This window comes from Bos mutus, chromosome 21 (assembly GCF_027580195.1).
Source record: "Bos mutus isolate GX-2022 chromosome 21, NWIPB_WYAK_1.1, whole genome shotgun sequence".
In the NCBI taxonomy this organism is placed as follows: Eukaryota; Metazoa; Chordata; class Mammalia; order Artiodactyla; family Bovidae; genus Bos; species Bos mutus.
In genome coordinates this window covers 67,318,026-67,343,316 of record NC_091637.1, presented here as the reverse complement: position 1 = coordinate 67,343,316, position 25,291 = coordinate 67,318,026, and the positions used below count along the sequence as shown (strand labels likewise).

Here is a 25,291-nt window from a genome sequence, read left to right as displayed (position 1 = left end):
TCCCCGTCTCCAGAGCCTTAACTGAATCCCACCTGCAAGTCCATTTTGCCATATAAGGTAATATCCACCAGTTTCTGGGATTAGGATGTGTTTATCTTTGGGGGGCCATTATTTGGCATAGCACAGACAGTTAGAAACTAGACATTCCGCTTTGGATATATTAAGCCAAGATGCGTATTAGATATGCAACGAGAGATGCTGAGAAGTTGGTTGTATAAAAGAATATGGAGTTTAGGGGAGAGGTCCCGGCTGGAGACGCAAATCTGGGAGTCATGAGCATGTAAACAGCATTTAAAGCCGTGAAATTGATTAAGATCATCTCGGGATCATCATTTCCTCAAGCTGAAGAAATTTCCCAAAAGACAGAGGTAGAAATGAGGAGAGAAAATTTAAGGAGAAAATTAAAAGACCAAACCAGAGAGTCTCGCATCCAAAATGTCAGGAATTCCTGACACACACAGAGAAAGAAAGAGAAAACAAAAGAAAGAAGATTATCAAAGACATTTTTAAGAAAACCTTCCAGAAGGGACTTCCCTGGTGAGCCAGTGGTTAAGACTCCACTTCCACTACAGAGGACACAGGTTCAATCCTGGTCAGGGAACTAAGATCCCGCATGCCATGTGGCATGGCCAAAAGATTAAAACAAAACAGAAACGAAACCTATTTAAAGGGCTTCCCGGGTGGTACAGTGGATAAGAATCCACCTGCCAACGCAGGGGACACAGGTTTGATCCCCGGTCCGGGAAGATCCCACAAGCTGCACAGTAGCTAAGCCCGTGCGCCACAACCACCGAGCCCGCCCGTTTAAGCCCGCCAGCTGCAACTACCACAGCCACAGCCTGTGCGTCGAGGGCCGGTGCCCTGCAACAAGGGGAGCCACTGCCGGGAGAAGCCTGGCACCGCAACGCAAGCCCCTGCTCACCGCAGCTAGAGAAGGCCTGCACGCAGCAACGACCCAGCACAACCAAAAATACATATTTTTAAAAATAAAAACTGTTTTAAGAAGTTGAGTTTGTTGAGGTAAAATCTGTACACAATCAAATCTTTTAAAGTGTACAATTCAATGAGTTGTTAAACATGTAACTAAGCATGTAACCTCCACCACTATCAAGATATAGAACGTTTGTGTTATCCCCAAAAGCTGCCTCAGACCCCACTGCAGTCACCTCCCCTGAATCCTTCAGGAACTACTGATCCGATGACTGTCCTTATTTCAGTGCCTATGGCGTACAGAATGTCACAGAAGCATCCAGTTGTTAGCTTCTGTGTCTGAATCCCTTCACTTAGCATAATGCTATTGTAGATGCATCCATTCTGCCGTGTATACAACTGAGCTTGTCCCAGTCTCATTGCTGGAGTCATGTTTCACTGTATAGAGGCACCACAGTAACCATGTGAGTGGAAGCTACATTGTTCCCAGTTTGGGGTTATTATGACCAAAGCTGCATTTAGGCAGGTTTTTGTCCACAGGTCTTCATGTGAACTTATACCTTCATTTCTCAAGGGTAAATGACTAGAAGTGGAACTGCTCATCATTTTTCACACCCTAACACGGACACAGACATCAAACTGAGACCGCAGAAATAAACTCACATATCTATGATCAGTTAATCTGTGACAAGAGGCAAGAATATACAATGGAGAAAAGACAGTCTCTTCAACAAGTGGTGCTGGAAAAGCTGGACAACCACATGTAATTCAACGAAATTAGAACACTCCCTCACACCATGTACAAAAATAAACTCAAAATGCTTAAAAGACCTAAATATAAGACACGACACCTTAAAGTTCCTGGAAGAGAATGGAGGCAAAACATTCTCGGATATAAATCGTAGCAATATTTTGTTAGATCATTTTCCCAAGGCAAAAGAAATAAAAGCAAAAATCAACAAATGGGACCTAATCAAACTTAAAAGCTTTTGGATGACAAAGAAAACCATCAACAAAACAAAAAGACGACCTAGGGAACAGGAGAGAATATTTGTGAATGATGTGACTGATAAGGATTAATATTCAAAATAAATAAACAGCTTGTAAAACTCAATATCAAAGACAAACACCCCGATCAAAAAATGGGCAGAAGACCTAAATAAATGTTTCTCCAAAGAAGACATACAGATGGCCAACAAACACATGAAAAGATGTCAACATCGCTAACAGAGAATTCTGATTCAAAACCACAATGAGGTGTCACCACACACCAGTCAGAAGGGCTGTCATCAAAAAATCTACAAATGATACACGCTGGAAAAAGAAACTCTCCTGCACGGTTAGTGGGAATGTAACCACCATGGAGAACAGTAAGAACAGATCAGTATGAAATTTCCCCACAAAACTAAAAACAGACTTACCAAATGAGCCAGCAATCCCACTCCCAAGCATATCCCAGAAAAGATGAAAACTCTAATTCAAAAAGATACGTGGACCCCAGTGTTCGTAGCAGCACTATTTACAGTAGCCAAGACCTGGAAGCAGCCCAAGTGTCCAATCAACAGACAATTGTTCCAAGATGTGGTGTGTAGACAATGGAGTATTCCTCAGCTGTTAAAAAGATTGAAATATTGACATTTGCAGCAACATGGGTGGATCTAGAGATTATCACACTTACTGAAGTAAGTCAGACAGAAGGAGACAAACATTTACATGTGGAGTCTAAAAAATAATACAACTGAATGTATATACAAAACAGAAACAAGACTCCCAGACATAGGAAAAAAAAAAACACCTTACAGTTTACCAAAGAGGAGAGGGAGAGGGAGGAATAAATTAGAAGTATGAGATAAACACTTACAAAATAATACACATAAAAAAATAAGCAACAAGGATTTGCTGGAATGCAAAAGTAGGAAGTCAAGAAACACCTGGAGTAACAGGCAACTTTGGCCTTGGAATACGGAATGAAGCAGGGCAAAGACTAATAGAGTTTTGCCAAGAAAATGCACTGGTCATAGCAAACACCCTCTTCCAACAACACAAGAGAAGACTCTATAAATGGACATCACCAGATGGTCAACACCGAAATCAGATTGATTATATTCTTTGCAGCCAAAGATGGAGAAGCTCTATACAGTCAGCAAAAACAAGACCAGGAGCTGACTGTGGCTCAGACCATGAACTCCTTATTGCCAAATTCAGACTTAAATTGAAGAAAGTAGGGAAAACCACTAGACCATTCAGGTATGACCTAAATCAAATCCCTTATGATTATACAGTGGAAGTGACAAATAGATTTAAGGGCCTAGATCTGATAGATAGAGTGCCTGATGAACTATGGAATGAACTTTGTGACATTGTACAGGAGACAGGGATCAAGACCATCCCCATGGAAAAGAAATGCAGAAAAGCAAAATGGCTGTCTGGGGAGGCCTTACAAATAGCTGTGAAAAGAAGAGAAGGGAAAAGCAAAGGAGAAAAGGAAAGATATAAACATCTGAATGCAGACTTCCAAAGAGTAGCAAGGAGAGATAAGAAAGCCTTCTTCAGTGATCAATGCAAAGAAATAGAGGAAAACAACAGAATGGGAGAGACTAGGGATCTCTTCAAGAAAATCAGAGATACCAAAGGAACATTTCATGCAAAGATGGGCTCGATAAAGGACAGAAATGGTATGGACCTAACAGAAGCAGAAGATGTTAAGAAGAGATGGCAAGAATACACAGAAGAATTATACAAAAAAGATCTTCAGGACCCAGATAATCACGATGGTGTGATCACTGACCTAGAGCCAGACATCCTGGAATGTGAAGTTAAGTGGGCCTTAGAAAGCATCACTATGTTGCAAAGAGTCAGACCCAACTGGGTGACTAAAAAACAAAAAAAAAAGAAGAGAAAAAAAAAAAAAGAAAGCATCACTATGAACAAAGCTAGTGGAGGTGATGGAATTCCAGTGGAGCTATTCCAAATCCTGAAAGATGATGCTGTGAAAGTGCTGCACTCAATATGCCAGCAAATGTGGAAAACTCAGCAGTGGCCACAGGACTGGAAAAGGTCAGTTTTCACTCCAATCCCAAAGAAAGGCAATGCCAAAGAATGCTCAAACTACCACACAATTGCACTCATCTCACATGCTAGTAAAGTAATGCTCAAAATTCTCCAAGCCAGGCTTCAGCAGTATGTGAACCGTGAACTTCCTGATGTTCAAGCTGGTTTTAGAAAAGGCAGAGGAACCAGAGATCAAATTGCCAATATCCACTGGATCACGGAAAAAGCAATAGAGTTCCAGAAAAAACATCTATTTCTGCTTTATTGACTATGCCAAAGCCTTTCACTGTGTGGATCACAATAAACTGTGGAAAATTCTGAAAGAGATGGGAATACCAGACCACCTGATCTGTCTCTTGAGAAATTTGTATGCAGGTCAGGAAGCAACAGTTAGAACTGGACATGAAACAACAGACTGGTTCCAAATAGGAAAAGGAGTTCGTCAAGGCTGTATATTGTCACCCTGTTTATTTAACTTCTATGCAGAGTACATCATGAGAAACGCTGGACTGGAAGAAACACAAGCTGGAATCAAGATTGCCGGGAGAAATATCAATAACCTCAGATATGCAGATGACACCACCCTTATGGCAGAAAGTGAAGAGGAACTAAAAAGCCTCTTGATGAAAGTGAAAGTGGAGAGTGAAAAAGTTGGCTTAAAGCTCAACATTCAGAAAACGAAGATCATGGCATCCGGTCCCATCACTTCATGGGAAATAGATGGGGAAACAGTGGAAACTGTCAGATTTTATTTTTCTGGGCTCCAAAATCCCTACAGATGGTGACTGCAGCCATGAAATTAAAAGACGCTTACTCCTTGAAAGGAAAGTTATGTCCAACCTAGATAGCATATTCAAAAGCAGAGACATTACTTTGCCAACAAAGGTTCGTCTAGTCAAGGCTATGGTTTTTCCTGTGGTCATGTATGGATGTGAGAGTTGGACTGTGAAGAAGGCTGAGCGCCGAAGAATTGATGCTTTTGAAGTGTGGTGTTGAGAAGACTCTTGAGAGTCCCTTGGACTGCAAGATTCAACCAGTCCATTCTGAAGGAGATCAGCCCTGGGATTTCTTTGGAAGGAATGATGCTAAGGCTGAAACTCCAGTACTTTGGCCACCTCATGCGAAGAGTTGACTCATTGGAAAAGACTCTGATGCTGGGAAGGATTGGGGGCAGGAGGAGAAGGGGACGACAGAGGATGAGATGGCTGGATGGCATCACTGACTCGATGGACATGTCTGAGTGAACTCCGGGAGTTGGTGATGGACAGGGAGGCCTGGCGTGCTGCGATTCATGGGGTCGCAGAGTCGGACACGACTGAGCAACTCATCTGATCTGATCTGAAGGATTTGCTGTATAGCACAAGGAACTATAATATATTAACCTATAGTGGAAAGTAATCTAAAAAGTAGATGTGTGTATATATATATATATGAATCACTTTTCTGTACACTTGAAACTAAAACAATATAGTAAATGCACTATACCTCAATGTTTTAACTAGTTAATTTTCTTTTTTACTGCACTGAGTCTTCACTGCTGCATTCGGGCTTTCTCTAGTTGCAGTGAGAAGGGGCTACTCTTGTTACCTAGCGCTCTAGCACTCTAGAGCCCACAATGGGCTCAGTAGGTGTGGTACATGGGCTTAGTTGCTCCATGGCATGTGGAATCTTCCCTGACCAGGGATCAAACCCATGTCCCCGACATTAGCAGGCAGATTCTTGTCCACCGTACCAACAGGGAAGTCTAGTTTAGTCATTTCAGTTCAGTCGCTCAGTCATGTCCAGCTCTTTGTGACCCTGTGAATCGCAGCATGCCAGGCCTCCCTGTCCATCACCAACTCCTGGAGTTCACTCAGACTCACGTCCATCGAGTCGGTGATGCCATCCAGCCATCTCATCCTCTGTCGTCCCCTTCTCCTCCTGCCCCCAATCCCTCCCAGCATCAGTCTTTTCCAGTGAGTCAACTCTTCGCATGAGGTGGCCAAAGTACTGGAGTTTCAGCTTCAGCATCATTCCTTCCAAAGAACATCCAGGACTGATCTCCTTCAGAATGGACTGGTTGGATCTCCTTGCAGTCCAAGGGACTCTCAAGAGTCTTCTCCAACACCACAGTTCAAAAGCATCAATTCTTCGGCGTTCAGCTTTCTTCACAGTCCAACTCTCACATCCATACATAACCACTGGAAAAACCATAGCCTTGACTAGACGGACCTTTGTTAATTTAAGAAAATAAAATACAGAAGGTGAAATGCATGGAAAAAGTAACATGGAAACTTATATTACCATATGTAAAATAGATAGTCAACGGGAATTTGCTGTATGGCTCAGGAAACTCAAACAGGAGCTCTGAATCAACCTAGAGAGGTGGGATGGGCGGGAGATGGGAGGGAGGTTCAAACAGGAGGGGATATATGTATACCTACGGCTGTTTCATGTTGAGGGTTGACAGAAAACAACAGAATTCTGTAAAGCAATCATCCTTCGATAAAAAAGAAATAACTTTTTTAAAAAAAAGAAAGATAATAAAATACACAACTTTTCCCTAGGGGCTGAACTATTTTGCATTCCCAGCAGCCCTGTGTGAGAGTTCCCTGTGCCCCACTTCCTTGTCAACACTTGATATTGTCATTCATTCATTTTAGTCTTTATAGCTGGTGTGTGATGGTAGTTCATGATGAGGAGCAATGATGATCTTTTCATGTGCTTATATGCCATCTCCATCTCTGCTGAAGTGTCTCTTCAAAATCTTTTGCTCATTTTTTATTGGGTTGTTTGTCTTATTATTGAGTCATAAGAATTCTTTCTGTACTCTGGATACACATCCTTTATTAAGATTATATTTTGCACAACTTTGTAACCTGAGCCCCAGCACACACAACAATGATACTAATAAAGATACTAGCACAGTCATTTCTCCTCTGCCATCAGCATCTTGTCTCCCTATGCAGTCTCAGCCTTCAGGCTTCTGCTTCCTTCTCAGAGATGTTGACCCCTGAAGACGTTCGCCTCTAAAAGAGACCAGTTTAATCAACAATAAAAATCCAGTCTGGAGGACTTCCCTGGTGGTCTAGTGGTTAAGAATTTGCCTGCCAATGCAGGGGACACAGGTTTGATTCCTGGCCCAGGAAGATCCAACACTCCCAGGAGCAACTAAGCCCATGAGTCACAACTACTGAGCCCACCAGCCCTAGAGCCCTGGGCTTTGCAACAAGAGAAGTCCCCACACACCAGCACAGCCACAAATAAAGAAACCTTTAAAAAAAGATACAACCTGGAGGTAGCTCTGTTTATCAAAACAAAACGTTTTGAGGCGTCCCTAGTGGTCCAGTGGTTAAGAAACCAGAGGCAGGTTCCATCCCTGGTCAGCAAACTAAGATCCCACAATGCCCTGGAGCAACTTAAGCTGGAGCACCACAACTAAAGAGACTGTGCCCAACGATGAAAGATCCTGCCTGAGGCAACGAAGACCCAAGGCAGCCAAGTAAATTTTTTTAAAAGAAATGTTTTAATAGAAGGGCACGTCTTTGCAGCTCCTTCATCGGCACACTCAGCTTCCCCAGCCAGACTGAACAGAGAGAGGAGTGAAATGGCCCTACAGTACTCTTCTTGCACTAAGACGTTCCTATGGGATTTTCCAGCTTACTTTAACTTTTTAAGGCCTTCATATACTATTAAGGACCTCTTTTTTTTTTTTAAGGACCTCTTTTAATTGTTGGAATTCTTGTCTCTGCTGACCTCAAAAATATTAACACACTGGGGAAAACTGTGTGAGAGAGACCCGAGTTGTGCTGACGTTATGGCCCTGCCCACCAATCACCAGTGAAATAATAGGCGTTAACAAAACATGTGTCCTAGCAAAACAGTCCATACACAGCTTAGCTCAGCCATGAACAGTATGTATAAAGGTAAAATAATGAAATTCTGAATATTGCTTAAACAGGAAATATGATATAACTGTGCTGTGAAGAGGGAAACGCTGGGCTGGATGAAGCACAAGCTGGAATCAAGATTGCTGGGAGAAATATCAATAACCTCAGATACGCACATGACACCACCCTTATGACAGAAAGTGAAGAAGAACTAAAGAGCCTCTTGAAAGTGAAAGAAGAGAGTGAAAAAGTTGGCTTAAAGCTCAACATTCAGAAAACGAAGATCATGGCGTCCGATCCCATCACTTCATGGCAAATAGATGGGGAAACAGTGGAAAAAGTGGCTGACTTTATTTTTCTGGGCTCCAAAATCACTGCAGATGGTGATTGCAGCCATGAAATTAAAAGACGCTTACTCCTTGGAAGGAAAGTTATGGCCAACCTAGACAGAATATTAAAAAGCAGAGACATTACTTGGTCAGCAAAGGTCCATCTAGTCAAGGCTATGGTTTTTCCAGTAGTCATATATGGATGTGAGAGTTGGACTATAAAGAAAGCTGAGCCCTGAAGAATTGATGCTTTTGAACTGTGGTGTTGGAGAAGACTCTTGAAAGTCCCTTGGACTGAAAGGAGATCCAACCAGTCCATCCTCAAGGAGATCAGTCCTGGGTGTTCACTGGAGGGAGTGATGTTGAATACTTTGGCCACCTGATGTGGAGAGCTGACTCATTTGAAAAGACCCCGATGGTGGGAAAGATTGAGGGCAGGAGGAGAAAGGGACGACAGAGGATGAGGTGGTTGGATGGCATCACCGACTCAATGGACGTGAGTTTGAGTGAACTCCGCGAGTTGGTGATGGACAGGGAGGCCTGGCGTGCTGCGGGGTCGCAAAGAGTCGGACACGACTGAGCAACTGAACTGAACTAAAAAGGGAAAAGACGTTTTGGGAGAGGCAAGTAAGGTTGCTAAATTCTCATTTGTCATAGTAGGGAGATAGTTGATAATATGTCGAACTGAAAACTCAAGAAATAACAACATAAGCGTAATTTTCATAAATATGAAGGTCTCTCTCACACACACAAAATAATTGAAAGAGGTTCCCCCGGGGCATGTGAGTCGGAGATGGGCCTGTGAGTCGTCCATCAGAAGTACTGGCATTCTATTTGCAATAGTTAAAAATCTGGTGAAAAACCAAGTCCAGAGAGTACTTCCCTGGTGGTACAGTGGATAAGAATCTGACTGCCAATGCAGGGGACACGGGTTCGATCCCTGGTCCGGGAAGATTCCACATGCCACGGGGCAACTGAGCCTCTGTGCCATAGTTACAGAGCCCACACCCTAGAGCCTGTGCGCCACCAGAGAAGGCACCACAATGAGAGGCCAGCGCACCGCACAGAGACCCAGTGCAACTGGAATTAAACAGATAAATACAATGTTTGAGAACTCAAGTCCACAGATGATTTTCATAATAATATAAATTGGGGTTTTGAATTGGAATTTGAATCAGATCTTTCTGACTGTAATCACTTGTTACAAGTAGGGAGATTTAGAAACTGATTGGGGAGGTGACAAGCAAGCAATGGGCTGTGACTTACACGTGTTGTGTTGTGTGGGTGTGGGTGTGCCCACGTGCCGTGTACATCCCCCTTCTGGCCCAGCAGGGCCCATCTGTCAAGACCAATGTTCTCCAGCAAGGCTCCCACATGGCCTTGCCGGGCTCTTCACCCCTCATTCAGCAGCACCGCCCTCCTTGCTCAGCCAGGCAGGCTAAGGGCTGGCAATCACCCTTCAGGGTCACTTGGAGGCATGTCAGGTGTCCTTATTCACTTGGAGGAAATTCCGGAACTTGTACAGAATCGTCTCGGGCACCTGGCTACAAGTGGTAGCAGTCAGTCACTTTATCCCCACGTACTGAGCCGAGTGCCAGCAGCTGCCGTCTCTGGGGTTGGCAGAAAGGACAGATCACCCTGCTCCAGCTCGTGTTGTGTTGTGTCTGTGCGGAGGAGGCTGAGGCGGGGGCCGGGGGGGAGAGAGAACGAGAAGAGAAGGCTCCGCTCTTCAGCCGGTGAGGGCTTTTTAGGGTTAGCCTGGCATGCCTAGGCACCCAAGGCTGCAGAACTGTGGATGGGAGCAGTGGCTCTGAAGCCAGGGACCCTCCTGATCTGGCAGCAGCACCTTACCCAGTTCAGGGTGACAGCAAATGCCCGCTTGGCATTCACTGTGTGCCACACTCATCACATGTGTAATCCAGACAGAAATCCCTGAGGAAGGCACTGTTACCCCATTTTACAGAGGAACAAACTGAGGCACAGAAAGTTTACGTAACTTACCCAAAATTACACAGCCAGACCTATATGTAGCAGGTGATGGGGCTCCACTGTCCAAGCACAGGTCCTGTCTGAAAGCTCATCTGGTCAACTTCTTGCTACAAAGTATCCAAGCAGTAATTGTGAAATGGATTCTAAGCTCATAAAATAAGGCAAGGTGTGTATAGAGTGCAGGATTTAGCATCACAACTATGTTTGAACCTTGTCTCCTGCCGCAGGAAGTCTATCTCCATGGCCTGTATCCACAGCCTCCTGGCACTCAGAACCCAGTGGGCTGGCCCAGTAAAGTGCCCTAGTGGGAGGTCAGGGGGCCTTGGACAGGCTGGTACCTGATCGAATGTCATTGCTCTCAAGGTCAGGGCCAGGTGCCCCCTTGGTGACTTCTTTTTCATTTGCTGGGGACCTCCCTTGCTGCTTCCCTCCAGCCCTGGGGTTGGTGACTATCCCCCCTGCGCTGGTCCTGGAGGGCTGGACTCTTCAGCTGGTTCCCTTAACCCCCGTGGCCCTGCCCATTTGGTAAGTAGTCCCCTTTGTAAATAATCCTCCTGGAATTTCCCTGATTCGCGGAAGCCATCTGTTTTCCCACAGGCCCCTGACTGGTGTGACAGCGTCATGAATAATGGGGGAACTGGAAGCACCTGAAATGTGGGAGAGAGGGGTGGGGGGCGGGGAGGGCTGGCTGACCAGGGGCCACTGCACAGCGGCTGGGCGGGAACGGAGGCCAGGATGTTGCGGGAGTGGAGGAGGGAACGCCAAGGGCAGGACGCTTGAGGATGAACAGAAACCTGGAGACGGAATTGCGCAACCTGCACTGGTCACGACCTCCAACAAGCTTCCTGCAGGCAGCGAACCGCAACCTGGGGCCTTGAGGCCAGCACGGAGGAAACAGTCGAGGTCGGAAATGAATGAATCCATAGTGTCCAGGCCCAGCACTGTCTTCTCTTCTTCCCACGGGGGCCCTAGGCGGACCCCAGGAAGAGAGGAGAATGCTATTTAGGCCTCACACCAGGACGAGGGGTGTGTGTGTGTGTGAGAGAGAGATGGGTGTGTTGGGTGTGTGATCTAGTGTGGTGTAGGGTGATGTGTGTGCGTCTATCCGTCAAGGCAAGGTACCGCGTGGACCCCCCAACCTGGGGTGAAGCCCCGCCCACCTGGAGGCCCCGCCCACTCGAGGCGGAGGCGGTGGCGCAGCGAGCCCCGGAGGCTCCCAGAACGCGCCTGGGGCACCGCGGCCGCGGGGCCGGCGTCTGCTTTGCCAGGTTCGAGCCCCGGGCACTATAGGTCCCCGCGCCCTGGCCCTTCACGAGTGACGAACCCTCTCTGGGCTTCAAACGACACCGGCCTCACGAGGTGCCCGCAGGGATGAGCCGAGGCTTCGGTGTATATAGCGCTGGCCGCGTCCTGGGCAGGGGCGCCCCTCCGCCAACGACGCTCCCCGCCCCCGCCCGCGCCGGGGCGGTGACCCAGCACCTCGGCCCAGTGGCAGCAACAGGGGCCTGTGTGGGCATGGGCACAGCCCCCCAGCTGCCCCCGCGCTGCGGTTCGGCGGCCTGCAGCTGCGGGGTCTGCCGTGCGCTCACGAGATGGAGGCGGCGCTGGGGCGCGCGGTGAGCGCCACTCGGTGCTGGGCGGCGGGGGACCCCGTGGCGGACACACCCCCGCAGGGCCGCGTCCAGTAGAGCGAAACGGAGAAACAGACTGCTGGCTGCCTTCCTATCAAGTTCTTTTCTAACCTTGATCACCGAAAATATTACTGTTCTGATGCCCCAGAGGAGCGAACGGAACCACGATTGGTTCGCAGCCAAGGTTTGTGGAAACCGGTTTCCCCGGGAACCGCGGGGGCGGAACAAGAGCCTCCTTCCCCCCGGTTCCTCCCACACACTCGCGGAGCGGGGAGGGGAGAGGCAGGGACTGTGCGGGTGGAGGGCTGCCTGAGGGCGGAGTGGGAGGGGTAGGAGTTGGCCTGGGGCGGGTGGAGGTGGGAGGGCCTGTCCTGCAGAGGGGAGTAGGCCTGGGCTCGGAAGGTCTAAATCCCCAGAGCTTTAACTTATTCCCCCGGCCACCTCGGGCTTCGCAGGTGGCGCTAATGATAAAGAACCTGCCTGCCGATATAGGAGACACAGGAGACTGGGGGCTTTGATCCCTGGGTCGGGAAGATCCTCTGGAGGAAGAAATAGCCACCCACTCCAGTATTCTTGCCTGGAGAATCCCATGGAGAGGAGCCTGGTGGGCTAGAGTGCATGGGGTCGCAAGGAGTCAGACACGACTGAGGCGACTTAGCACACCTTTGTCAGCAAAGTGATGTTTCTGTCTCTGCCCCCTGAGGGAGCCACTGCGGGGTCCCTGAGAGGCAGTGGGCAGGTATGATTTCCACATTAGAAAAACCCCTTTAGTGGAAAAGGGTCTGAATGGAGAGGAGAGGTGAGGATGTTTCCAGCTGGGAGTAGGGCAGGGGGAGAAAAGGGATGGGGTGGGCAGCAGTTGTGGGGGCGGGGGTGCCGAGAAGGGGAGAAGCCCCATCCTGACTGCCTGCAGTGCTGGGTCAATGAAAGGGCCCAGTGGGGTGCGGACTCAGCCTGCTCAGAGGAAGGGGAGTCCTGACTTGTGTGTGGCCCTTCGGTGGGCATGACAAAGCAGGATGTCTGCACGGGATCTACTGGCTCCTACTTGCAGGGGGCTCTGTGGGTACCAGAGGGCCTGGTCTGACTCTGCGCCCCAGCACGGGCTGTCCCAGGTCCCTTTCTCTCCTTCCCAAGCCCCACCCTTCAGAGCACATTCCAAAGGGGACCCCTTCCTTGCACCCAGCATCTCCACCTTAGTCCCCTTAAGGGGCCTCCCCCCTCCTCCTGCCATATGCCAGCCAGCCTCCCCGTGGTGGCCAGTGGGCATTGAAAAACACCAATCTGGTCTTTCTCTCCACCCAGAATAAGAGCCAGACTCATGGCCCACAAACCCCAACCTGACCTCACCTCCCTCCATTCTGCCCTGCTCTGCCCACTGCACCCCCAGGCTGCCCCCAGAGCTCCCCTTAGAGCCTTCCTTTCTCACCCACTCTCCTCCTCCTTCACACACCCCTCCCCGGGAGCCCCAGAAGGCTGCCTGCTCAGTATCCAAGCCCCATCTCAAATGTCACCTTCTCCTGGCAAAAGCAGCCATCTCTGTTACATGAATCTGGGTTTATTTCATTTTCTTTATATGCTTACCAGCATTTGAAGAGTACTTTACTTGTGTTCTTATTTATCCTTTTCTCCCAGACCAGAATATAAGTTCCCTGAGGACAGGGACCATGTCTATCTTACTCAAGGTTATGTTGCCGGGGCCTGGACCAGTGCTAGGCACACGGGAGAAGGCCAGTGAACACTTACTACCCAAGCGAGCCTGCTGGCCCCTGGGGGAGACAGATATGTCTCCAGGTTGTGATGAGTGAGCCAGGTCTAAGCAGTCTGGGAGAAGGTTGCAGAGCTGAGTCCTCCTGGGGGGAATCTGAAAAGCCTTGAAGAAGAGGAAGGATTTGATCTTTGACGAGAGTAGGTAACAATTCTTGAGGAAATTGGCAGAAGCACCTTTGCAGGAGTAGGGTCCTGGATGAGGGGAGGGCCCGGCCTCTGGATGGCTGACATATAAGACCCAGATACGTGGGGATTCCCTGGTGGCCCAGGGGTTAGGACTCAGAGCTTTTGCTTCCTGGGGCCCAGATTCAACCTCTGATGGGAGAAACTAAGATTCTACAAGCTGAGCAGCCAAAAAGCCCAAACAACAACAATAAACACCAGGTGTGGGGTGCTGGGGGCTAGGGGATTAACCTGAAAAGGTCGACTGGGGCCAGGCTATGAACTGTTTCGTTAGGGGCTGAATTGTGTCCCCCACAAGATTCATATGTTGAACTCCTAACCCCTAACACACCTCTGAATGTGACTGTCTTTGAAGATACGGCCTTTAAAAACGTAATCGAGATTAAACAGAGATCCTATGGTGGGCCCTGATCCAGCAGACTGGGTGCATGCTAAGTGGCTTCAGTCGTGTCTGACTCTTTGTGACCCCATGGACTTGCAGCCTGCCGGGCACCTATCCATGGGATTCTCCAGGCAAGAATACTGGAGTGGGTTGCCATGCCCTCCTCCAGGAGATCTTCCTGACCCAGGGATCGAACCAGAGTCACTTGTGTCTCCGGCGTTGGCAGATGGGTTCTTTATCACCAGCACCACCTGGGAAGCCCCAGTAGACTGATGACCTTATAAAAAGAGGGAGAGGGACTTCCCTGGTGGTCCAGTGGCTAAGGCTCCGAGCTTCCAATGTGGGGGACCCAGGTTTGACCCCTGATCAGGGAACTAGGTCCCATGCTGTAACTGCTGCTGCTGCTGAGTCACTTCAGTCGTGTCCAACTCTGTGCGACCCCATAGCCGGCAGCCCAGCAGGCTGCCCCGTCTCTGGGATTCTCCAGGCAAGAACACTGGAGTGGGTTGCCATCTCCTTCTCCAATGCATGAAAGTGAAAAGTGAAAGTGAACTCGCTCAGTCGTGTCCGACCCTCAGCGACCCCATGGACCGCAGCCTTCCAGGCTCCTCCGTCCATGGGATTTTCCAGGGAAGGGTACTGGAGCGGGTGCCATGCCTTCTCCCACGCTGTAACTAATGATCCTTCATGCCACAACAAAGACTGAAGACCTCACAGGCTGCAACTAGATCTGGCACAGCCAAATAAACAAAGATGTTTTAAAAATAAATAAAAAGAGGGAGAGACACCAAGAACAAAGAGACACCACGCACAAAGAGAAAAGGTCATGTGAGGGCTGGCAAGGTGGCAGCCATCTGCAAGCTGAGGAGAGAAGCCTCAGAGGAACCCAGACTTGCCAACACCTTGAGCTGGGACTTCCAGCCTCCAGAACTGTGAGAAAATAAATTTCTGTTGTTAAGACTAACATAGGTCTTAAGACTGAAATTTTCGAACTTTAAATCCTATATTATTAACCTGGTTCAAAAATCAAACAGAAAAAGTCATAGTGACTAGATGAGCAGGTCGGCATCAACCAGTGAAACTGCATGTTGATAGTATGTGATGATCTTGGCATTTTTATCCCTGGGATATTCCTCCCCAAATCCCACAAACTCAAGCGAATCATGAAGAAAATATCACATCTCAACTGAGAAATATTCTCATTCAATTCAGTTCAGTTGCTCAGTCATGTCCGACTCTTTGTCATCCCATGAACTGCAGCACCCCAGGCTTCCCTGTTCATCACCATCTCCTGGAGCCTGTTGAAACTCAAGTCCATCAAGTCAGTGATGCCATCCAGCCATCTCATCCTCTGTCATCCCCTTCTCCTCTTGCCTTCAATATTTGCCAGCATCAGGGTCTTTTCCAATGAGTCAGTTCTTCACATCAGGTTGCCAAAGTATTGGAGTTTCAACTTCAGCATCAGTCCTTCCAATGAATATTCTATCAAATACCTAACCAGTATTCTTCAAAATTGTCAGGTCATATAAAATAAGGAGGGTTCAGGGAACTGTCACAGCCAAGAGGAACTGACGGTGACATGAAGACTAAGTGTAATGTGTCCTGGGTGGGATCCCGGAGTAAAGGACATTGGGTAGAACTAATGTATGTGCCAAGTCGCTTCAGTCATGTCTGACTGCAATGCCATGGACTGTAGCCCACCAGGTTCCCGTCCATGGGATTTCCCAAACAAGAATACTGGAGTGGGTTGCCATGCCCACCTCCAGGAGATCTTCCTGACCCAGGGATCACACCTGAGTCTCTTACATCTTCTGCATCGGCAGGCAGTTCTTTACCACTAGCACCTGCTGGGAAGCCCAAATAAGGTATTGTGTTCAGTTGCTAAATTGTGTCTGACTCTTTACGACTCCATGAACTGCAGCACTCCAGGCTTCCCTGTCCTTCACCATCTCCCTGAATTTGCTCAAACTCATGTCCATTGAGTCAGTGATGCCGTGGACTTCAGTTAATAAAAAATGTATCGGTTTTGGTTCATTAGTTTAAACGAAAGTACCACACTAACAGGCTTCCTCAGTGGTGCAGCAGTACAGTATATGCCTGCAGTGCAGGAGTTGAAGGAGATGGGAGTTCAATCCCTGGGTCAGGGATCCCCTAGAGGAGGGCAAGGCAAGGCACTCCAGTATTCTTGCCTAAAGAATCCCATGGACAGAGGAGCCTGGTGGGCTACAGTCCACAGGATCGCAAAGAGTTGGACTTGACTGAAATGCCTGAGAATGCACACACCCACAAATGTAAGATGTTAAAAGGAGGGGAAACAGAGTGGGGTCCGGGAAGGAATATGGGAACTTTGTATTATCTTTGAAATTTCCCTGTACATCTAAAGCTGCTCCAAAGTTTATTTTTTAAGTAGCAGTGAAAATGGTCAGTCTGATCTCTGACCTAATCCACACAGTTTGCACTCCTGCCTGCAATCCCTTATTAGGGTTCTTGGTCCTTCAAGAATTCCTTTATGCAAATTTGACTCTGTACTTTCTCCCCAAATGGGCTTTTTAACATGCTTGAAAGAATATGTAATCATTTTTAATATAAAATAGTTCAAACATACAAAGTAGAGAGAAAAGCACATCCCAGGGACCCATCACCCACATTCAACAATTATCGAGGATTTGCCGAGTGCGCTTAGGCTGGATAGGATCTCCTGCCTGACTCACTCTCTCTTTTGCTGAACCATTGTGCATCTTTGAACAACCCAGACGTCTTCTTCCACCACCCTAAGAACCATACCCACCATCAACAGTGACTCCTGAAGGGCTTCTTGTGAACTTTAATCTGGGTGATGTGGAAACATAGACGGCTTGGCAGGGTGTTTATCTTGACCCAATTATGTCCACGTGTGGGATGCTTTGGGTGTGGAGGTCAGAGCTGGGAGGCCAATTCTGCACGCCCTTGGTCTAGATACCAGATGATGGACCAGGTGATGGGGCCTGGTGCTTAGAGGCTGCAGCAGAATGGAGAGGAGAAGGAGGACTAGCCAGAGCCAGTGTGGCTGGCCACCAAGCAGCCTGGCTTCACATGGGTGCCTGCCTGGAGGACAGAGGGTACCTCAGTGTGAGGGTGGGGCAGCTGCCTCTGTCGGTGCCCACAGGTCCTGCAGGCAAGAGTGGGGACCCAGTGGCCTAGCTTCGCCTTCTCGGGAGAGTGAGCTCATTTTGACCATCTCATCCCAGGTGGCAGTTCTCTGCTGTGCCCTGACAAAGCCTGTTCTTTGCCTGTACCCACCCCTTCACGACTCAGGACTGGAGCGTGTCAGAGCTGAAAGGCCCTCAGCAATCATGGACTCTAGACTTGCCCCAGTTAGATGTGGGAAAACTGAGACCCAGAGAGGAGATGCAAGCTGCTTGGGGCCACATGGGGAGTCAGAAGCAGGGCTGGAGTTAGAACCAGGTCTCTGACCTTCAACCTGGGATCTCCTGTTATTACCTAGAGCTCTCTCTTCTCTCCCAGAAGAGATGTGTCACTAGCCATTGATGCCCAGTGTGTATAAATTTAAAAATCTCTGCGTAGTCCCTCTCCCAGGGGATTACCTGGGTCACCTCTGTATACTAAGCCTGCTTGCTAAGGATAGCAGAACTACAGAAACCACTATTTATAGAGCCGATCCCATGGGTCACAAACTGTGTTGGGAGATTTTCATACTCATCCGAATCTCCCTAAATCCCAGGAGGCAGGTGTTATTATTTCTGTAATCTCCCATTATAGAGATGGGCAAATTGAGATAAACAGAGAAGGTGCAGCTTGTCTAAGATCATACTTGAGGGCGTGGCTGAGGCAGTGTCTGTTTGACTGGAAAGTCTACACTCTCAACCACTAACCAACAGCCTTGGCCTCTGAAGAAGAAGCCAAGAAGAGGATGGTGGTGGCTCCCCCTCTTTGTCCCTCAGCCCCACCCAGCGGCTCAGGCCCCTCAAAGGAGCAGACAGGCTAGGGACAGACTCTGATCATCTCTGTCCCTAGAGACGTCCCTCTGACATCACCTGCTGTCATCTCTATGGTCCACTCCCAAGGTGGGTTTGGGGCGATAAACAGACCCCTACGCTCCAGATACTCCAGAAGTTTCAGTGCTGCCTGTGGAGTGCACAGGTCACCATCTCATCTCCCATCAGGGTTCAAGTGAATGGCACAGTGTGGCGGGCACAGAAAGGATGAGCGCTCACTGGGCAGTGAGGGTCCGCTCAGCCCCAGCCCAGCCCTGGTCTCTGTTACTCAAGCGCTTAGACCGCGGAGCTGGTGAGACAGGGCCGTAAGGAGAGAAGAGGACCCTGGAGAGGAAGACTGCGTGCCGCCCGGGACGTCTGCGCCTCTGAAGGATGCTGGCACAGGTGCTGCAGGCGTCCTAGGCCAGGGGTACCGCCTGCGGGAAATGCCAAGGCTGAAGAGCCGCCACGTGCCCGGGAAGGTCGGCTGGCCGTGGGGAAAGGGCCCCGGGAGGGTCGTAGAAGCCGCGAGCAGGTGGTGGCGGCAGGGAACAGGTGCCCAGGGCCCGAACGCCACGCCGGCTCGTGGGTCCGTGCTGAGCAATGCGGAGCCAGGTCACACGCGTGGTCTGGGGCGCACCCACCCGCTTCCAGCCCGAGCCCTGCAGCCCCGCGGGGCGCCGGGAGGCCGGGGTCAGGACGCGGTCAGAGGGGCACGCGCGCGCCGTGGCCGCGGTATGCGCCCCGCCCGCGCCGGGCCTCCCGGAGCCCTGGTTCGAGCCGTGGCCCCGCCGAGACGCGCTGCGGTGCCCCGGCCAGGTCCTCCCTCCCTTGGGCCTCAGTTTCCCCCATGCCCTAGGTCTCGGAGGAGCGGCAGCGCACGGCCAGGGCCCCACAAGCCGGCCAGCGGGGCGGGGCAGCGGCCCGGCTTCCGCAGCGCGCACGCCCCTCCGCCTTCCGCGGGAGCGCGGACGCGCTCGTACCTGGCCGCGCTCGGGAACGAGGCGGGGCGGGGCGGGGCGGGAATGCCCCGCCCCCGGCGCGGGCGGACCAATCGGAGGGGGCGGCGGGCCCCGTGAGGGGCGACGCGCTGGGGGCGGGGCCTGCGGGCGCTGAGGAGAGTCCGCGGGCTGGCGGCGGGAGGCGGGCGGCCGGAGGAGGCGGCGGCGGCGGCGGCAGCCGGTCCCGGGACAGCGACGCAGCGCGCCGGCGGCCGCGACAGAACCGGCCAGACTCCGCAGCCCGCCGCAGCCGCCGCCTCCCCGTGAAGGCCAGAGAACGCGGCGGCGGGCGCGCGGCCTGTGAGGGCGACCGGAGCGGCGGGCACGGCGCGGCGCCGAGCGTCCTGTCAGGCGGCCGAGGGCGCCGCGGACCCGCGCCGCGATGATGCCGGTGGGTGCGGGCGGCGGCGGCGGCTTCCTCCGCGGGCAGCCGGCCAAACCTCCTTCCTCCCGCGCCTCCCGGCCCCCGGGGGCCCTCGCGAGCTCGGCGGGCCGGGCGGGAGGGGAAGGAAGTGGCCTGGCGGGCGCGCCCGGTCTAGGCGCCCCCCCCCCGCGGGCGGGCAGGTGGGGCGGCGCCGGCTGTCAGCGCGGGCTGAGCCGGGGGTCCGGGGACCTGGGGTCCGGGGGTTGCAGCGGGGGCCGGCGTGGTCGGGGGTCCGGGGGCGGGGGATCCCTGGCCGGCGCCCCCTCGGCCGCCAGCGCGGCCCTTTCCTGCCGAGCCTTCGCGGCCGGGCTGCCCGGGAGGGGAAGCCGGAGGTGGGATTGGAGCCGGTCAGTTCCCCCCTCCCCACCCCGTCCGTCCTGGCGGGGGGTCGTTTAGCGCTCGCCCTGTTTCAGGGTCTCGAGGCGCCTCTGTCCCCCCCCACCCCCACCCCACCCCGCCTGAAATTTGCTGGTGTCGTATTTGGAGTCGGCAGTGTGGGCACCCCCGTGTGGTGTTCCCACGCTGGAAACCCACATTTCTCCGTAGTCCTTTTAGTGATTTCTGAAATCCTGTTGTATTTAGCAATTTACTTGGGGACTGGATTTTGAGAGCCATTTTAGGCATTCCCTTTTACCGTACCTTCAAGATGTGTACATTTGGCGTTATCTGGCCTGTCGCCGCCTTTTTGAAGGTTGAGCTAGGTTCGTTTGTGGTGCGGTGCCGCCTTGTCCTGCCCTCAAGGGTGCGTTCTACTAGCAGACAGAGCTTGTTAGATTGCCAGGCTCCTAGCGGAGCTTTTCCTTTACCTATCATCTAAAGAGCCGTGGGTGCTGAATTATAATTTTTATATTCTGGCTTTTTGTGAAGTAAAGTGTCTTGATTTATGAAAAAAATGAAGGGCTGGTGGTACTCAGTTGGATGTGTTGGTTTTCTGAGTGCCTGTATATTAAGTAAAATTCTCAAAGGCATTTGTAGTAAAGTAACAATTTAGCCTACAATTTCTACATTTGAAAATCCATTTCGGAAGGAAAGTACAGTTTCTCTGCATTTTCTGCTTGAATACTATTATTCCACCGTGCTGCACCCAAGGACACTTAGATTAGAATTTTTTTCTCCCTGATCTTTCAAATCATTTCCTGTCTCTTGGTAATCTCTTCTGCCCTTTTTGAACTGATTCCAACGCATTGCCTTTGCAGAGTCTTAAGATTTGACCTAGTTGATCCTTAGATCCTTCTTTGGCATCAGAGCTTGTTATATTTCTAAATGTTTGGTTTTAAATGAATGATTGTCTTGTAAAGAAAGAACTGGATCAGCATCAGAAGATCCAGAATCCAATACTGGTTCTGCTACTTTTTAGCAATGTGACCTTGAACAAGTCAAGGTCTCCAAGCCTGGAATTACCTCCAAAGAAGGGATAAAAACAGACCAATATCTGAGGGCTGTCCTGAGGATCAAAAAGGATGATGTGTCCAGAAGTCCTTGTTAAACAGAATGCCATGCAGATATTTTTTATAGTTAATATGGCTCTGAATTGTCAATTTCTAATTTTAACCTCTGCAAGATAAGGCATTTGGAAACAGTTCTCTCCCTAATTCTCACTGGCTAGATTGGGAAAAGGCATTATGGTGTTTTGGAATTTTGAAACCACTTTTAGCTAAATCCTGTAATTGATACTGTAGTAATATTGAAGCACACCTATAAAGTTTTGACTGATTTCATTATTGTATGATGTTTCATTTTAAATACTCTGTTAAGGAATTTGGCTTACATTTTCCATATGATACATTCAGATTTTTTATTTCTCTGCTCCACATAATTAGAATTTCTAGTCTACCAGGTTTTCCTTTTCAGAAGTTTGCTTAGCTGGCAGTTGGGAGATTTCTTTGTGATACTCATAATAATCAAATACTGTTTTTAAAAAACAGGCCTATTAAGTATTTAAAACACACTGCTTTTATTTTAAAATGCCTTCTAGAAACAGATGGTATTTCTCTTAGTCCCACTTTCAAGGTCTTTACTTTTGTATTTCCTTCTTGTTCCCTAAGTACGACTTTTAAGATTGAGTCCTTCCTCTATAAATGTAGTTGGGGTTGGTTGTAAATTTCATAGAAGTTTTAAGGACATGACATTCTTACTTGGTACTATCTTAAACTGTGCACCCAAGATATGAATAAGATTTTTCTTTATATTCATCATCATCATCGTGAATCATTGAAGGAGGTTTAGATCATATTTTGCAGAGTTTATATAGAGTAGCACTACCCATTAAGAATGTAATGAGCCACACAGATGAGATTCAAATTTGTCTAGTAACCAGTATTATTTTTAATAGTTTATTTTATTAACTCAATATATTAAAAATATTATAACTAACATATAATCAATATGAAAAATTTACTCATGTGATACTTTACTTTTTTTTTTTTGGTACTAAGATGTTGAAATCAGTGTGAATCCAGTGTAAATCCAGTGAAGTTCTATGTATATAGCACACCTCAGTTCAGACTAGGACATTTCAAGTGCTCAGTAGTACATGTAGCTTAGTGGCTACTGTCTTGAATAACACAGGTTTAGAGTGTATGGTATTTTACTTATTTGAGAATTGGCAATTAGTGGGTAGTATCTGTAACAACTTTTAATTGATTAGATGATTTACTGCAGCAGCCAGCCTCTCAGCTGTTGGAAATTAGTATCTTGCCATGTTCTCATCTGACACAATAAGGTCTTTGTAGAGGTCTTCAATTTGCTTGTTACATCAAGTTTCATGACTGTCAATTTTAAACAAAGTTATATTTTGGAATTTTCTGTTATTAAAATATCATTGCATTCTAGTATGTGTGGTCATTCACCTTTTTTCAATGGATGACATTTTAAAACAGTTTCCCAGGGGGAAAAGGGATCACAGTTTAAAGATGACTTGTTGACTGGTCCCTAACCTCTGGACCTGACATCATTTAGGCCATACCTAAACAACTTTGATAGAAATAAGGATTTTAATAAAAGTAGCCTGGTTCAGAGCATGAAAAGGCTGAAAAACTGCCTTGCTCATTAGCATCATTCTTTTCTACAGAATGAACACTTTGCAGCTGTGGAGCTTTTTGTGCACAGGTGAAATGTATCTGGAGCATGGTGCTAAGGGTACTTTTTTCTCTTTCAAAGGACTGTTGACTTGGGTAAAGGAAGTTCTGTGGCTCTGAAGTGTGTATTATTTGTAAGAAAGGCACTCTGGTGGTAGTGTTTCGGTCATGTTAGCAGTGGCACTCCTTACCTCTAGTAGACACCATGCAGTGTGATTAGTTGATTCCACTTATTTCTGTCCTAGGAGCTCTTTCAGCATACTCACTATGGGCTGTGGGTTACATGAATTTGTGCTCAATATTTAGCTCTCATTAAACAAACATTGTTATTTCATGTATTCACTTTTGATGATGTAGAAAACATTTTGAGGTTCTGAAATAGATTCCTTTTGAAACCATCAGCTTTCATGTCATTGACAAAACAGTGAACTGGAAGCAGAGAGGCTAAGGTTCTAATCCCCACTTGTAAGTAACTCTGTGACCTTTGGACTTAAATTTCTTTGAGCCTCCGTTTCTTACCTGTAAAATGAGTTGGTCCTGGTCTTTTCCAAGAATTTGTGCTTGGTCTATTAGTTAATATGTGACAGATACTTTAATGAGGGTCAACAATATTTTCATTGGCTGCATCGGAGGTTTACACAACCTGCCGCTTGTTTCGGCAGTCTTTAGTAAGCGCGTTGACTGCCTGAGTATTTTGGTATGATAGAACTGATAGAAGAAGCTCAATGGATGTTCGCTGTTATTGTTCATAATTAAGTCATTTGATCGGCTTTAATTTCTAGCCTAACTCCGTAAACAAAACACTAAGGACTGGAGAAGATTTTTTTTTAAAAATTCTAGTGACTCCTTGAACTGTAGCCCTTCAGGCTGCTCCAGGCTTCTCTGTCCATGGGATTCTCCAGGCAAGAATACTGGAGAGGGTTGCCATTTTCTTCTCCAGGGCATCTTCCTGACCCAGGAATCAAACCCTAGTCTCTTGTGTCTCCTGCGTTAGCAGGCGGGTTCTTTACCACTAGCACTACCCGAGAAACCCAGTTAAGTCATTTTGATTGGTTTTATTTTATAGCCTAACTCAGTAAACAAAGCACTCAGGACTGGAGAAGTTTGTTTGTTTGTTTTAAAATTCTGGTTTCTTTGAGACAAAAATTCAAAGATAATATTACCATTTAAGATAATCAAACTATTTCTAACCTTTGGAGTGCCAAAAAGTTCACAGAAGGAAAAGGAAAGCTTCGATCATACAAAGATGCAAATATGAAAGGTTTATTATTACAGTTTTATTGAACTTAGAAATAGTCTTTAGGAATAACTCTTCTGAAGGCTACAGTATTAAGTACAGCAGTAAAGTTTTCCAGCTGTTTAACTTCAACAATTTAATTTAGTAGTAATAAGCACTCAATGAATGGTGCTTGTCATTATGTGCTAAAACACTGTGTCCTATGGGCTTCCCCTGGTGGCTCATTGGTAAAGAACCCACCTGCCAGTCAGGAGATGCAGGTTCGGTCCATGGGTCAGGAAGATCCCCTGGAGGAGGAAATGGCAACCCACCCCAGTATTCTTCCTGGGGAATCCCGTGGATGGAGGATCCTGGCAGGCTAAACAACAAGAACAGTTGCATCCTATGGGTTTTATGGTGATGTCTTCATTTTTATGGAGAACTTGGGTAAGAGCCCCCAGCTACTAAGTGGTAGAGTGCTGTTTGAAAACAAAACTATCTGACTCAAAAGTCTTTGCTCCTGGCCTTTGTGCCAGTCACAGGAGTTTGCTATAGTCAAGGCATTTTGCTAGTGGTGCTGGTGCTGCTGCTGCTGCTAAGTCGCTTCAGTCGTGTCCGACTCTGTGCGACCCCATAGACGGCAGCCCACAAGGCTCCCCCGTCCCTGGGATTCTCCAGGCAAGAATACTGGAGTGGGTTGCCCTTTACTTCTCCAATGCATGAAAGGAAAAGTGAAAGTGAAGTTGTTCAGTCATGTCTGACTCTTAGCGACCCCATGGACTTAAATTGAATTAGGCTAAATACTTTTACCTGATGCTTAGCTCAGTTGGAGCTTAATATTTTAAAGGATCTCATGGTGAACCTCGGAGAAGGCAATGGCACCCCACTCCAGTACTCTTGCCTGGAAAATCCCATGGACGGAGGAGCCTGGAAGGCTGCAGTCCATGGGGTCGCTGAGAGTCGGACACGACTGAGCGAGTTCACTTTCACTTTTCACTTTCATGCATTGGAGAAGGAAATGGCAACCCACTCCAGTGTTCTTGCCTGGAGAATCCCAGGGACGGGGGAGCCTGGTGGGCTGCTGTCTGTGGGGTCGCACAGAGTCCGACACGACTGAAGCGACTTAGCAGCAGCAGCATGGTGAACCTATCTGATAAAAGACGATAGTTTTCGCCATCTTGAGTTTGGGGACGACTCTGTTTTAAACGTAAATGTGGGGCTTCCCAGGTGGCTCAGTGGTAAAGAATTGGCCTGCCAGCGCAGGAGATTTAGATTCGATCCCTGGATTAAGAACATCCCCTAGAGGAGGAAATGGCAACCCATTCCAGTGTTTTTGCCTGGGAAATCCATAGACAGAGGAGCCTAGAGGGTTACAGTCCACACGGTCACAAAGAGCTGGACGTCACTGAGTGACTGAGCATGCACAGACGTGTTAAATGTATCTTTGCTTTCTCAGCATCCTACTTTG

The 25,291-nt window shown here is 48.5% G+C and overlaps 1 protein-coding gene across 2 annotated transcripts in view; it reads left to right on the top strand.

Annotated features, from left to right (window-relative positions):
* The first annotated feature begins 19,223 nt into the window (after positions 1-19,223).
* PPP1R13B (protein phosphatase 1 regulatory subunit 13B) overlaps positions 19,224-25,291 on the top strand; it is a 75,377-nt gene continuing 69,309 nt past the window's right edge. For both annotated transcript variants that reach the window (XM_070358052.1, XM_070358051.1), the window contains exon 1: positions 19,224-19,497. In XM_070358052.1, the coding sequence (XP_070214153.1) occupies positions 19,489-19,497 (9 nt within the window). In that variant the 5' untranslated portion in view covers positions 19,224-19,488. The remainder of the gene's footprint in view (positions 19,498-25,291) is intronic.